This window comes from Rhinolophus ferrumequinum, chromosome 3, assembly GCF_004115265.2.
Source record: "Rhinolophus ferrumequinum isolate MPI-CBG mRhiFer1 chromosome 3, mRhiFer1_v1.p, whole genome shotgun sequence".
Taxonomy (NCBI): domain Eukaryota; kingdom Metazoa; phylum Chordata; class Mammalia; order Chiroptera; family Rhinolophidae; genus Rhinolophus; species Rhinolophus ferrumequinum.
The window spans coordinates 80,295,191-80,310,392 of NC_046286.1; the positions used below are offsets into that span (position 1 = coordinate 80,295,191).

The 15,202-nt window shown below is 39.7% G+C and overlaps 1 protein-coding gene across 10 annotated transcripts in view; it reads left to right on the forward strand.

Moving 5' to 3' along the window:
- Positions 1 to 1,066: 1,066 nt before the first annotated feature.
- The window catches only part of EYA4 (EYA transcriptional coactivator and phosphatase 4), a 251,405-nt gene continuing 237,269 nt past the window's right edge, over positions 1,067 to 15,202 (forward strand). For 2 of the 10 annotated variants that reach the window (XM_033103193.1, XM_033103202.1), the window contains exon 1: positions 1,537 to 2,104. Coding sequence is in view for 1 of the 10 variants with exons in the window: in XM_033103191.1 (XP_032959082.1) it covers positions 1,489 to 1,514; positions 1,975 to 2,104 (156 nt within the window). In the remaining 9 variants the exon portion in view is untranslated. Of the gene's footprint in view, positions 1,192 to 1,473; positions 1,515 to 1,536; positions 2,105 to 15,202 lie in introns of those variants that run through there. The other 8 variants (XM_033103197.1, XM_033103201.1, XM_033103196.1 and 5 more) reach the window with 5 other exon arrangements.

A 15,202-nucleotide genomic window follows, 5' to 3' on the forward strand; every position in this document is an offset into this window, starting at 1 on the left:
GGCATCCTCTTCAGGCCAGAAAGTGCTCTAGACCATTCTCCAAATCCTCTTTGTGCCAAACCCACCACCAGAACCCTTTCTTCCTTGAGAACCAGATAAAGGAACATTATGCCTGGCAAGTGCCTAAGCCCCCTGCCCCCCAACCCCCAATTAATTTGCAAGAAAGAACACCCAGTGAGTGGTGACAGCAGCAATGAGTACCTTTATCAGTTTAAATTTACAGCCTTACCATTTCCACTGCCTGATAATAATTGTAGATAATGCCCCAATAATTAAAAAATAAATTGTAACTACAAGTATTTAGTATAGGTTTTTGCTTTAGAACTTGACAGTGTTCATATCAGTTACAGAAGACCAAGCTGAAGTAGAGGGGAAAATTTTTTCTGAACTTTTTACAGAATATAATTTAGTCAACAATATATTACAACTAAATTTTCTTTGAATGGGGGTAATTTATACTAGTTAACTTGTAATCTCTCAGGCCACATCTAAGGCATTGGTGGGGGCAGGGGCTGCTTGTTGAATCATAGGATTTCTGGTTAGAGACCACTAGGTTTGTCTTTGGGAAAGTTACTTAGGTTTCATTGGGCCTCAGTTTACTTAGCTCTTGTATGGGTTTAAATAACCATCCCAGTGTTACTGTGAAACTAAATGAACTCACATGTACCATAGGTGACCCGTGTAACGACTGACGCTCAGTAAATTAAAACATTTATAATTGATGTGATAAAGAAGATGCTCCTGAAATAGACAATGGGTTTTAGGAAGAGGTGATTAAATGGATGCAAAATTTATGTATTGTTTATTGTCTACTTTGCTTCAGCCTCTGGTTGTGATATACACGTGTACAATCCTATGTGGGTACATAATGCATGCGCAGAAGGCTTAGGCATGAAATGTCACTTCAGCAATGTGCCTGGGGAAGCTCTGACGCTGCCTTGGAAGTCAGTCGTTGTCGCTGTCTGACCTTTGGGCGTCTGGGAGGGATGCCTATACCTGTGCCCAGGGCTGGAAGGGGCCCAGGCCCTTCCCAGCACAGCCTATCCCCAGATTGCTTACTTGTTTCTAGCATACATCATCACGGAAAGGGGTATTTTCTCCCTTCAGAGAAAGCTCCCCAGTCTGGAGTGGGTTGGTTTTTATTTTACGTTGTTGCAAGTAGGCGAAGTCCCTTCTGTTTCCTCCCTTGGGGTAAGTGGAAAGGAATCCATCAGGACGGGTAGCCGGCAGTGGCCTACACCCAGGACGGGTAGCGGCCGAGTTTGAGAGGACTCGGGGCTGCCCTGTAGAAGCAGGTGGGGGACAGACAGCGGTTCCCTTGTCCGGGGTGGAGAATGCGGCCGCGGGTCCCTCCCCTAAACCGGGAGGTCACAGCAGCCGGCGCCAGGCCGATGGGGGCGGGGTGGGGACGGCGCTGAGAGCTCGGAGATTAGCGCGGCGCCACCCGGGACGCCAAGGGTCCCGAGCGGTCCCCACGCAGGATCGCAAATGATGACAACAGCCAGTCATCCGAGGTCGAATAAAAAGGAGTCAGTTCCCCGCGCTCTGCCGCCCCTCGTTGCCTGCCTCCAGGCCCCCGGCGGCCTCCAGTGGCCGCGGGCGCAGGCGGCGGCGTCCCCCTCCCCCAACCCCGCGCGCAAGTGCGAGGCTGCCCGCAGCGCGGCGCACACTCCGCGGCTCCCGGCTTCCGCGCAAAACTTCGAGCCTGTTCACGTGAAGTTGTCTCTTCCCTTTCAGAGGGGGACAGAGCTTTGGGAAAAGCTGGGGAGTGACGACTGTGGTGGCTGGGCGCGCGCTCTCTTTTTCTTTTCTTCTCCTTTTTTTTTTTTTTTTTCCTGTCGTCAGTCCAGAGTTTTGGCTCCTCTCCTTTCCTCCTCCCCTTCGGAGCCAGCTTGTCCCCCCGCCCCGTTTCTCCCCCACTTGTGTACGCTATTTGTTGGGGGGTAACCGAAGGGGATGTCCTGTTTTCACCAGAGGCACAGCGCGAAGGGGAAACTTCAACACTGCAAGGGACGAGAATAAATACCTAAATACGGACGCAGGGATCCGCTGTCCGGACAGACACTTGAACTTCGGGATCTCCAGGCGGTCGGGGCGGCAGGAGGTGAGTGTCCCTTCTTCCGACCCCGTCCTGGGGTCGGCCTGCGGGGTTCAGGTTTAAGGGGACGGTAAACTCTCCCCAGGAAAGTGCGCACGGCTCCAAGTGCTGGGACCGAGGGTGCACAGCCAGTGTGTGGGCTTCGGGGTCCCCACGGGGGCTCGCATGCTGAGTATCTCACGCTGGAGGGTGCGGGCCGCTGGGACTGCAGTGGTGCGCTCTGCGCTGGAGGATGCCACCGCGCCCCGAGGGTCCTCACCGAGCCTGAGTGTCTCTCGTGGGGCCGCGCTGGAGCCGGTGCAAAACGGGGTGCGCCGCTCCCTACCTGCACTCCGCCCCTGTCTCACAGAGGTGCGCACCCCAGGGTCTCCCCTCCATCCTTCCTGTGACATTTATTACTTTGTGATGATCCCTAGATAAGCCAGGCGCAAGGATGCTGACCTGGGTCCGGTGGAGGGCCCCGGGTGCCTGTGGTTTTCAAGATGCTGGGTGCGTACGTAGGATCAGTGCTTGTGCTTTTATCTCCAGGCACGAACCCGGCTTTTAAACTGCGGCCATCCCACTTTAATAGTTTTTATGTGGCTTGGTCCGAATGTCTCCTGCAGTTTGCCAGGGTCCGTGAAATTAGAGGCGCCTTGTCAGAGGAGTCGCGTTCATTGGCTCGGGACGCGGATGCCATGAAGGGATTATAACATCTCCAAACGAAGGGATCTGGCTGGGGAAGCAGGTTTTCTCTCGTTTCAAAGCCTGCTGGGTCGGGGGTGGTTGTGGGACTGGAAACGGCCCGCTGTTTTAGCGTCCTTAAGCGGGATTTGGAAGTAGACCCTGTGTGTGCTTGTTTTATTTCACGCCACACAGCAGCCAGAACTTTCGTTTAGTAGCACTTTAGAGATATTTCTTTGTATTCGTTATTCGGAACAGCTTGGAGCTATTCGGGAATTTGCTGACCCAGTCCCTCGGCAAAGCTGTGGCAAAACTGGAGAGCGCAGTTTAATTTTTGTCATCTCTTTAGTTGGGGTGGCAGGGTCACCCCTCACCAGCACCTCTCTTTCCCTCGTCCTTGAAGGCTAGGAGGTTTGTGCATTGGGGGAATGTGTACGGGGGGAAGGTGTTGTTAGGGGACGCTGGAGAATTGCTCCCCGGGTCTCTGCGCCTGTGCCCTTCCCTACCCAGCGGGCAGAATCATTCATGAATACAACCGGAGGGCAGTGGAGGAAGGTGCAGACCTTTCTGCCAAGGTGCCGAAGAGCGAAGGGGCGTGTGTTTTGGTTTTACAGCAGTTCCACGTGGAGCTCCTCCGTGTGCGTGTGTGTTGTGTACTTGATCTGTGAGGAGGTAACAGGAGTCTCGTGTTCAAACCCAGTGGGCCGTTGGCCATTAATTTGCTTTCCTGGCTGTCATTACAGACACTTCCAAAATCTGATACCTAAGAGAACCAACAGGTTAGGTTTCACATTAAGAGCTCATACTTAACAGTTTTCTTTCTCCCTTACCCCTTTTGGCTTGGCACCCTGGGATCAACGTAATTGATGGAGCGAAGCATATCTTCAGCAATGTGGCATTTTGTTCCTCTTCTCATCAGCGGCCACTTTTTGCACCCTCGGGCGTTTGTCAGTTTCAGTGCGGGGCTCCTTCGGGACTTAGGTGGGAGTCTTAGGAGCGTTTAACAACCGCCGGCTCTCCTTCAACAGCTTCTGAAGTTTCATTTACACAAGGGTGACTGACAGTATTCAAAGTTGACGATGGCTTTTTTTTTTCTTTGGTTAGGTTCTTTTTGTTTTTATTTTTAAAAACCTCCTCGGGACAACAATTGTACTTGATAACCTTTCTCCGGTAGAACTTCTTGAGCAGAAACATTCCCCCCACCCCCACCGGGCCCCTTTTCTTTTAAAATATATCTGGCCAGGTTATAGCTCAAGAACCAAAAACTAGGAAAGGGGTTGGGGAGACGATCCTAAAACAAAATATTTGATATGTGGTATGGTGTCTTTTTAGGAGACTGCATTCAAAGACGTTTGTGTGTTTTTAAAAAATAACATTATCCCAAGAAATAAGTAGCAGTACTACTAATAAGAGAAAAACTGTTTTGTGTGGGGCTAGACTGCCAGAGTTTAATTTTTATAGCCAGAGTTTAATTTTTATATCTGTGTTTTATACCAAACACAGATATAGCTACATCCATTTTTATTGTTATTATAAACCATAAAAATAGTTTGTTCCACCTGATTAAAAGTTGTAAGTCATTCAGAGTAAAACCAATTTTTAGAAATGACTGTACAAGCAGGTTTAAACCTTTGACAGTTACAGCTTTGAAAGCAACATAATTAGATTATCTGGAAACTGTTTTTTTTTTCCCTCTGATTGTTAGAGGTATATCTTTGTCTTTCATTATAAGGGAAGGTATAAAATCATTGTAGTTTTCAAAAGCCTGTTTTCCTTTGTCAATTTCCTGAAAATAGTGTGCTTCAACATTTTAAAGCCATCATAATTAGAGGGGTTTTCACAAATAAAACTGAAATAAAAAATTCACTTCATTATTTTTATTTATTAGTAAGTATTTTATTGGATATTAGGAAGTTAATTTCTCTTTTACAAAAAGTTTTATGTATGCATTCAAAGCTACTATTTATTTTAAATAATATGTTCAAGTTCAAAAATTAAAATACCCTGATTTGTATAAAAAGAAATTGTGCAAGAACAATCATTATTATTATTAAAAAATATAGACACTGCATTCTTGAGGATTCGTGGAAGCTAGCTGAAAAAAATTGTTTCCACAAAAGTTTCTTTTTTGAGGGAAGACTGGCAGATGAGTAGTTTGTCATTTTGCTATATATTTTTCTTTCAAAAAACCTCTGAGTTAACAAAAAGAAAAATAAGTTGTCTATTTCTAAGCGTTTCCTTTTTATTTATATTGTGATTTGGGGTGTAAATAAATTTTACATAGCCACGGGAAATAGTGTCCAGTTTCATGTTTTCAATCTCTGTTGCAAGTTCTAAATGACTGACTGATGCCGTGTCTAAAAATATATTTGTGTGGCTTGGTACTTCATTTTTTAAAAATTCATGCACTGTAATTGAATTATCCAGAATTTTCAGAAAAGTAGAATGGTAGAAAAAAACATAACTATTGTTATGAAAAGTTAGGATGTTAGAAAGTTCACATTCTAACTCTCAAGTAGTAAACTTATTTCACCCAATGGAACTTTTTATGCAGAATTCAAGAAGAGAGGAGATAATCCTTTTCAAGACTTAGTGAAGTGTTAAGTAATTTAAGAGTGCAAGTATTTATTATGTTTTTTCATTATCCTTTTTTTTTTCTATTAGGTAAATGCAGGAACACTGAACATTCAGTAAAAACAGGCCCCCCTTTATAAGGAGTTTAATTCACCATAGTTCTGTATTGCAGCTGCTGATCATATTTCATGGAGCTGTTAAAGCACTTAAAACCTAAAATTAGGTACTGTCTGGTTGTAAATATTTCAGATCACTCATTTAAGAAACAAACAGAAAAGCGTGCTATCAAAAGCAGAAGATGTTTTGAATCCTCTCATTGAAGAGCTGAACAAATCTCTATCAAACACCTTGTTATTTTTTCAGTGAGAATATAATCATGACAGTTTCTTTTACAAATGCATATTATTCTTACATATTCTAAACTCTTATAGTGTGTCTCCCTGTAGACTATGTTAAACTAACTGTATTCAGAAATACAGTTGGGGGATTTTATTACAATGGTTACTAGGTGAATGAAATCAACACCAAGGAGGAATGGGATGAGGTTGCTGTGTACCTCCTTCTCTCATGAATTTTTCCCGGTGAACTAAGAAATGACATGCTCTTTCAGGCATTTATTCTAGAGATGCATGAGATGCAACGTGTATTTAATTGCAGTATGTGTAATACTGAGTTGTGTAGTTAGATGTGCATTAATGTGGGGGGCACTGAATATTCATTAAGTTGTACATGGAGCTGAACTTGGCATCATTTAACTTGAACTTGAGTGGAAGAAAATAAACAAGAATCATATTCAAAAGCAGGACAAGCAACTTCAATTGCTTTTAAGTTTGAATCCTTTGTAAACATTACTGTCACCTAATATTGCTTGTGGCCCTGCACATTAATATATGCCTTCATGATACACCATTTTGCTCTTGAAAGTTTATGGCTCTTATCATGTCCCCATCGATGTTTTCACTAGTAGAGAGGTACTGAAAACGAATACCACTATCCTTACTTTCCTAACCACTTTTCCCTCTTTCAGAAAAAGAGATGAAACAGATTAATTTAAAAATAGAACCCATTTTGAGTTATCAAAACCACATTTATATGGTGGGTTAAAACAGTTTCAGAGAGTGCACCTCGGAGTCTGACTGTAACCTTTTCTGTCATTGAAAGGTGCTAATTGATCTTAGGGCACTGACATAATAGTATAGTTTGATATTTGAAACCTTTCAGCATTGGTCTGGCCCTTTCCTCACCCTGAGATTTCAATGCATGGCTGATGAAGAATAACACCATACTAAAATGCCAGGAATTCTAATTTTTTCTCCATATGAAACATTTTGATACAACATAATCATTTTTAAGCTCTTATTTATGTGCAGTAAGCAAATTTATTTTAATGTCCTTCTGAGCCATGAGAGAAAGACCTATAAGATCATGTTAGGATTTTTAATATTATTTTTTTCGCAGGTAGATTTTGTTTTAGATGGAAATTTTTAGGTTAATCTGATTGCTACGATCACATTTGAACATTTTCAAAGTGAAGTTTCATTAAACCAATATAGAATAGCCATTGTGAAATTTAATATATGAAGCATATTTTCTTATATGTATTTATATCTTAAAGTATATTTTAAAATAAAAATTGACAGTTTAGTTTTTGTATAGTTGTAATATTTCTGTCTAAGTAATCACCATTGTCATCAATCATTATCATCGTCATAACATCATAGCTGACATTTACTGAAGATTTACTTAATGCGAGACACTTTAAAGTATTTATGTGGGTTACCTAATTTTCATCTTTTCAACTGTGCTACAAAGTAGGTACTTTTATTATTCCCATTTTACAGATGAGGAAACTGAGACCCAGTCACGCAGTGGAGTGGAGCCAGGATCCCAACTCTGCAGTCTGACACCACATCCCTTATCCTTAAGCGATGTGCTAGGCAGTTGCTCCTACCAGTCAAAGATGAGTTCGTTTTAGGTGGTACCCAAACATTTTATTTTTATATTATTAGTTATATATTTCTAAGGGTATTTAAAAATATGTTAAATTTCACTTTAAACTTATACTTTCATGGATAATATTGTTTAAAACAAGGCCAAAAAGATGTTGAAGTAAAAATAATTTTAAAAAGCACCTATTTAAAGAAACATATTAAATAACAGTGAACAAGTGCTTGGCTGAAATAGCCAAAATAACAAAGGTTGGTGACAAACGACTAATTTGAAGAAACTGTTACTCTGGAATGCTTCCCAAATGTCAAGAATTTATAAGTAGATCTTTTTAGTATTTAACTTACATGTAGTATTTTTCTTTACTTTTCAAGTCTTATCCATTGGTGGAAGTTATCAGTTTTACAGATTTTGTTGTTTTGTTTTGTTTTGTTTGTTTTAAGCTTAAATGCTGGTTATGAATCTCAGATCTACACATTTATGTTAAACCAACTAATAAGGGCCGCATCATGCATTTCTAGAGGCAAGTTTAAATTATTATGGGGTCATCCATAATTTGGAAATACTTTCAACTTACCAGGATCTCAGACTTTGCATTTTTAAGGCTTTCTCTACGTGAACACTTTTGTTTTGCTATTAATAATCTGTTTTATAACTTTAATGTCTCTTTTCCACTGAAACAGTGGTTTTCATTTTTAACTTATTTATGTATTTAGCCACAGATTTCTTTATTCAATTAAAAATTGACACTGTGCCCACTAGAGAAATATCCACTTTTTCTAAGTGAAGCAGGATGTGAGTGGCCTGCAAATCATTCACCAACACTGAACTCCAACCATTGCCACCTCCCAGAGTTTCTGTGAGGGTATTCAAGTGTGTAAAAAAATCACTGAAAAAATGAATAAGTCTGATGAAAGAGGACAATTCAGAATACCTGCTCTAATATGTTAGTATGTCGTCCACTAAAAAAAGAAAAGAACAAAAACAATTTTGAAATACCACGAAATCTCTCTAGTGTAATACATAGGCAAAAGGTATGTCTGCCCATTCTAGTATAACCTGAGTATTCTTATTGACCAATCTGCAACTTTGTTTCAGTTTACTACTGAAAAAATAAAAATAGTCAAAATGTTTCCCACAGAAAGTTATAGATCTGAATGAGGCACACAGAATTTGTACATGTAAAGATTTGTTTTATTAGAGCATCTTTTTTTCCTTTAAAGACTTTATGAAGAAACATCATCAGCAGTGGCATAAATTTAAGTGGCATTATATTTTCATTTAAATGATTGCTACTGTTTCTGTTGTTCTTTCCTTCCATACTTTTAAAATGAAAAGGGACATTTCTTGTGAAAGACTAAAATTAAATCATAAAAATTTACATTCATATGCCATTAAGTTTAATTCTACTCAAAAAAGCAATAGCATTAAATTTGAAATTCTATCCTTAATCAAGTATTTGTACCACATACTGAGAGAGCTTATTCTCTGGAAGGTCATATACACAATTCACAGACCTCTGCATATACCCAGTGGAGTGATCTATTCATTATGTTTCACCTCTGACTCTGAACTCCCTAATGTTAAAGGATTTGCAAAGACCTGAATATTCTAAGAAATTGACTATTTCTACCTTAATGTGTCTAGTATGTTGAAAGTGATGGTGACTTGGGGAATCAACAGGTCTCCAAATTAGCTAATGCTTTTCATTTAAAATTTTATATTTTAATGCAGATGTATATTCATGCTTGATTATGACTTTAGTAATTCTAGCCAAATTTAATCACAAGGTGGGTGAGTCATGTTCAAATTTCATTTTGCAGGTTTTCAATAATCTCAAACTGTGCTTCTAGTAGGTCACTTAAGAATGCATACCTCACTAAGCCTGTCAAGAACAGCAATACTATGTTTCCCCGAAAATAAGACCTAACTGGAAAATAAGCCCTAGCGTGATTTTTCAGGAGGACATCCCCTGAACATAAGCCCTAATGCATCTTTTGGAGCGAAACTTAATATAAAACCCGGTCTTATTTTCAGGGAAACACGGTACTACCAAAATGTTTTATGTGACTTTTTAAGTGTTAAGATGATGCTATTGTTTTATTTTTCTTGGTTGACCCAATAAGATTTTTAACTTAAGTCTGTTTTAGTCTTCCTAATTGTTGATGATAGTTTTCAAAGGCTTCATTCAGGAAAATACCAAGCAAAAGTCTGTGTAGATGCAAATGCTTTTTAAACGACTTTTCATTGTATCAGTGTTGCAGAAGACATGCAAAAAATAGAATGGGATGAATAGTTTTTTGTTTCTTTTTTCCTACTCTGTGTAATTTTGAAGACGTCGGGGCTTTTAGTCTCTTATTATATTTTTAGTTTTTCTTTGCATATAGCATTCACAAGGAATGGTTAGCATAGTAAGTGAATTAACAATGGTAAGCCAGGTCACAGGTTTAATCCTCGGGTTATCATATTAGCTTTAGGTGGACATATGTCCTATGCACATTTATCATATTGTCTTTGTCATAAAAAGTATAGCTGTGTTATCTTGACTGCCTGTCCTGGGGGACTGTTCTGGACTATGCGGGATCTTACTCCAAGACTCCCTCGCCATCCCTAGGATGTTCAACCACATTTGTAAACATTTTTTTTTTTTTAAATCAGGTTCCTCCTCAATTTAAAATTCTTTAAAAAATTTCCTGTTGTTTATAGGATGAATTCCAAAATTCTTAGCAGAGGGTACAAGGCATCTTCATGCTGAGAAGCTTGCTCAGGTGGCCATTCTCATATCTCACCGCCCACTCACAAGAAATCTCTTCTCCAGCCATGGGAAACACTGTTGTCGAATACATTCTGGTTATTTCCACTTCATTTATTTGTGCATGGGATTTTTTTCTATCTGGAAGGTATCTTTCCTCTGCCCCTGAAACTCTCCTGCTTCTTTTTCAAGACTCAAGATGCAAAGTGTTACCTCTGGTAAGTTCCTCTGACCTCCAGAGGTTGAATTGGATGTTTCTTTTCTCTTTACTGCCAAAGCACGCAGTTTCTACCTTTAGCATAGCATCTGTCACGTTGAAATGTAACAGGTTACATGAGTTTAAATCCTGCTCTCGGCTGAGAATTTACTGAAGCAATTATCAATATTTGTCACCTGTATATCTACAGTAAGTAGGGGTCAGTAAATTCCTGTTGAGTGTGAATGCTGTTGACCTCAAGAAAGAAGGTACTTGCCAAGAAGGGCTCCTGTGGGCTGAAATTTAAAAGCAGAGCCTAGCAGCCACTTCTAAAGAGTGGCCTCTCACACAAGCCATGCTTCACGGAGAAGCCTACGCTATGCTGCCTATCTCTGGCACTGAGCTGCCTGCCTGCACTGTGTTTCTGCCATCTGAGCTACCCCTTCTAAAGGAGTTCCTGGAATTATATTTCACTCAATAGGACTGAGATTGTCCCCATCCGGTCAGAGTGGTGCATCTCTGTCCTTATTAGTATCTTTTTTCACCAATCAGAATGGTTCCATGCTGACCAACCAGGACAATGCTTTTTGGACTAATCAAACTGTAAGAATTTGAGTCCCTTTACATGAGCATGATCCAATCAAGGGCCAGGGGTGAGGACTTCTCTCTGTATCAGTCAGTTCCCCTGTGATTCTTAGAGCCCACCTTCCCTTTCCACCAAAGACTGAAAACTATGTTTCCTTGGCTGGAGCTGAGATACTGAACACATCTTGCTGTAGCAGAGTGGCGCAGACTGGAGTGCAGTAAAGCAGAGCTCTCTAGCCAGAGAGGGGCCTGGTAGCCACGGCTGCCTGGTAGCCATGTTGTCCCACAGCCATGCTGTTTCATAAATGAATTGTAACGCTATTGGGCTAAGTATCACGATTGAGATGTTTGCACTGAATAAAGTTTCCTCCTTCACCTCACCCCAAATTGGGGATTCCTGTTGGGATTGGATTGGTGCTGATCATCGGTTGACAATGCATAAAGGAAATGGGGATGAGAGCAGTGGTGGTAGCACTCACTGGACATCCTCCGCCATGAGATCGGGAACAGTGGTAATAGTTGTGACCATTATGAGGTAGGACAGCTTTAGCAACAAACTTGGAGATTTTTGGTATTAGCCCAGGAGAATTGCAACTCTGAATCTAGGCAGAGCTTATGAGTATGTATCAATGTAGAAATGTGTTGATTTCCTATATGACCATTGGGAAGTCAGTGATCGAGTGGATAAGCCAAGGATCTTGACAATCTCTGGAGATACGGGTATTTCATAGCACTTGAAGTCTGAAGGGCCCTATTTGTTCTAAAGCACAGTGATTAAATATGGACAAATATGGACAAATATGGACAAATATGGATTAAATATGACAAAGAATATGGAGCCAAGCTGTTTGGGATGAGCATGTTACTTAACTTAAACTGGTGCTTTAGTTTTCTCATATGTAATAGAAGATACTTCATGGGGTCTTATGAGAATTCAACATGTAAATATATGTAAGCATTTAGAATAGTGTCTGATAGGAGTTTTAGCCATTATTATACCAGTAATGATTGCGTACCCTCCATTAGATTACCCAAAACATTCAGAGATTTTTAGAGCTGAAAGTCCTTTTGGAGATAGTTGAGTCCCCAGTGTTCCATGCACACATTTGGTGTTCTGGGATGATCTTGGCAAATCTGAAGCTCTATTTGGAGCCCTAAGAGAAGACATTAGAGGTGCGCAAGACTCAGCTTTGGACATTTACGTTGAACAGTATTTTAAAAAATACGTCCACATACAATAATCTAGATTATTTAAGGCTCTGATCTACGTGGTTCCTTAACTACACTGAATAATTATAAGCACATTCTATAATGGTACTCTTATTTTATAGCCAATATTCAAGTTTCCTCAGTTGATTTTTCTTTCAGCCTGAAGGTACCAGTTATAAGAATTTGTATAATTTTCAATTGACAGTGGAATTGATGAACTCAGTGTAAACTTTTTAAAAGATAGCTTTAAATGTTGCTATGATTCTTACGTTGCAGAGACAATAGGCAGTTGTTAACACCTCTGTTTCTAGAATGTATCACTCATCCTTGGATTCAGATCTAATGGCTTTACAGTAGATCGGGGCTGAGGGAGGAAAGTTAAAATGTTAATTGTCAAGTCCTGTTTTTACTACTTACTTGGAATTACTATGGCCAGGTGCATCTGTAAAAAAAAAAAAAAAAGATCATACTATTATTGATGTCATGCCTGAATTGTCAATACATTTAGACCAGGATTTCTCAAACTCTGATTACTGACATTTTGAGCTGGCTAATTCTTTGTCAGGGGTGTGTGTGGCTCTCCTGTGCATTGTAGGAGGTTCAGTAGCATCCCTAGTCTCTGCCCACTAGATGCCAGTAGCACCCTCCCCCAAGTAATGACAGTGTCCCTAGACATTGCCAGATGTCCTCTGGACATAAAATTGCCCCCAGTTGAGAACCCACAACCAAAGTAGATCTAAAGATCTCTTGATAGCATCAAAAGATTCCCAGGGATCTGCCTGAGAAGATCGTTCTATTTTCAGTCAAATGTGGATGATCATTCCTTCCTCTCAAATTTAAACACAATGTCAAACAACTCTCATTGGTCTGTGTTGATAGGTAAACTTTACATAGAGGGGATTTACAGATAAGCTTTACACAAATGACTATCTTCAGCATAGTTTCCTTTTGGGGAAGTAATGAATGAGTGGGGGGAACAAATACCTGGGAAAGAACGTAGGGACTAGATATTTATTTGAACTAATTATGTGTCTAGTCTTTCTATTATTTTCACTGTTACGTGTTAGTAGATACTTTTGATTCATATTTTAAAATGATGATAATTTATCTCTTCAGATAAATATTCAATAGTAAGAAACTTTTACTTTATTTAGTTTGTAATATCAGGAAGAGTAAAGTTACCTATAATCACAACTGCCTCAGAGTAAATTTAATGAATTAAATCATTTGTAATGTGCTATTTTCAAACAAAGTGTGTCTTAGTTTACCGTTTGTACCACAATTTCAGGATCTGGAGTTTAATTGCAATGGTGCAGTTTGGAGAACGTAAAAATGTAACTATTGCATGTAAAAGCTCCTTTGGTGAATTACCAATTCCAAACTTCTAATTCTGTAGGTTCAATCTTGACATAGACATTTTATCTGTGAATTGATGTGCAAATGTCAATGTAGCAATGTCAATGTAGTCTGAGTACCATCTCTGACTTTTGCCTAGTTTAGGTATATATGAAAGATATTTAAAAAATTACTGAAAGGAACAAAATGGGAACATGTAATGTTAATATTAAATGAGAGAGGGTAACTGTGCCTACAAGAGTTTTGGGTTGAATATGAAAATTATTTTGAAATAAGAAACAATATTACAAATATATGACTAGACTAATATTCATATGAAGTCTAAAAAGTAGAGAATTTCTTTTTAAATCTCATTAGCAATTGAAAAGATACTTGAAATTCCACACATATATGTTGTCTAATTTAGTGGTTTTACTTTAATTGTATTAGGCAGGTAATCATGTTACCTAGAACAGTCAGGCTGACCTGGGGATTTCACATCATTTACTAATTGATGCTGAAGCAGGCAGGACAGAGGTACTTGAAAAAAAGCTCTGTCTGTCTGTCTGTCTGTCTCTTTGTTACCTCTCCTTTGATTTATAATTTAATTTTTGAAATGTACTCTACCGGGGGCAAAGTGGCTGCAAATGCAACACATTCTGTGTGACTAAAATGTCTTTCTCTTTTCTCAGAGAAGGACCCAGGACAGCTACTTGTTAGCAGAGAGATGAAGTGGATGCTGTGTTACCCAATGACAGATGGGGGCCATTCCAGGGGAGTTGGTAGGGGGTAGTAAGTCAGGGGCTTAAATCATGAGTTTTCAGACAGTGGAAGAGAGTTCTCCTTGCATTGACAGGAAGTACAAAGAAAGCCTAGCAAACCACAAGTCCATCCAGGCACTTTATGCATGGCATTGCATAGAAAGACGGGTAGCCCTTTAGTCAATGGAGAATAGCCAGCAAACCAGAGGTTCTGTTTTTCCAAATGAACACTTTTGGGGTTCATAAATCAAGCACCCCTTTTTGTCCCCCCAAGAGAATTCATGTCACATATCTATTTTCTTGGTACAGTGGATCCTATCATAATACTTACCTCTTTTTATGAATGCTTTAGGACATAAAATACAATTAGGCTCTCCCTTTCCTCTTTCTGGGATATTTTCACCACACTTGTCCTCCACTGCCCAAACTCCCGTAACCTACTTGCCTCTTATTCTTTTCCTACCAACATGGACAAAAAAATCTACTCATCTTTCAAGGCTTAGCTCAAATGTCACCTCCTCTGGGAAGCCTTCCCTAAGACTCAGGCAGAATTCATTCTTTTCTCTCTGTAATACCATAGCACCTTATTTGAGTTATTAATATAACAGCACATTGTGCTACGGCTAATTATATGTAAGTCTGTCTTCTAGAGAGATTCTGAATTTACTGAGGGGAGAGATTATATCTTCCCATCTCAGTAGCCCCAATGCCGGGGTGTATTGATGGAAATTTACTAACTTCATTATTCCATGCATGTCTTCAAAGGACATACATCCAAAGCCAGATAACTACAAAGAAGGAATCTGATTATATTTTAGAAACTGATTCTCTTTTGCTTATGGTCATGGAAGCAAGTTTATTGGTTATTTTCTATTCCAACGTATTTAAAGCTTCATTTGTACCAAAGCATTACTGATTTTCTAGCAGAAGAAAAGGTGTGTCTAGCATGGACTTGCATTTTAAATAAACTGAAATTAAAAAGACAGACTCTAGTTCAAGTGTATGGTATTCCTACTTCCAGTTTTCTCCAGAAACAAATTTTGGCCCCTTCAGTTGGTTTCTGCTGAGATCAATTTCATGTT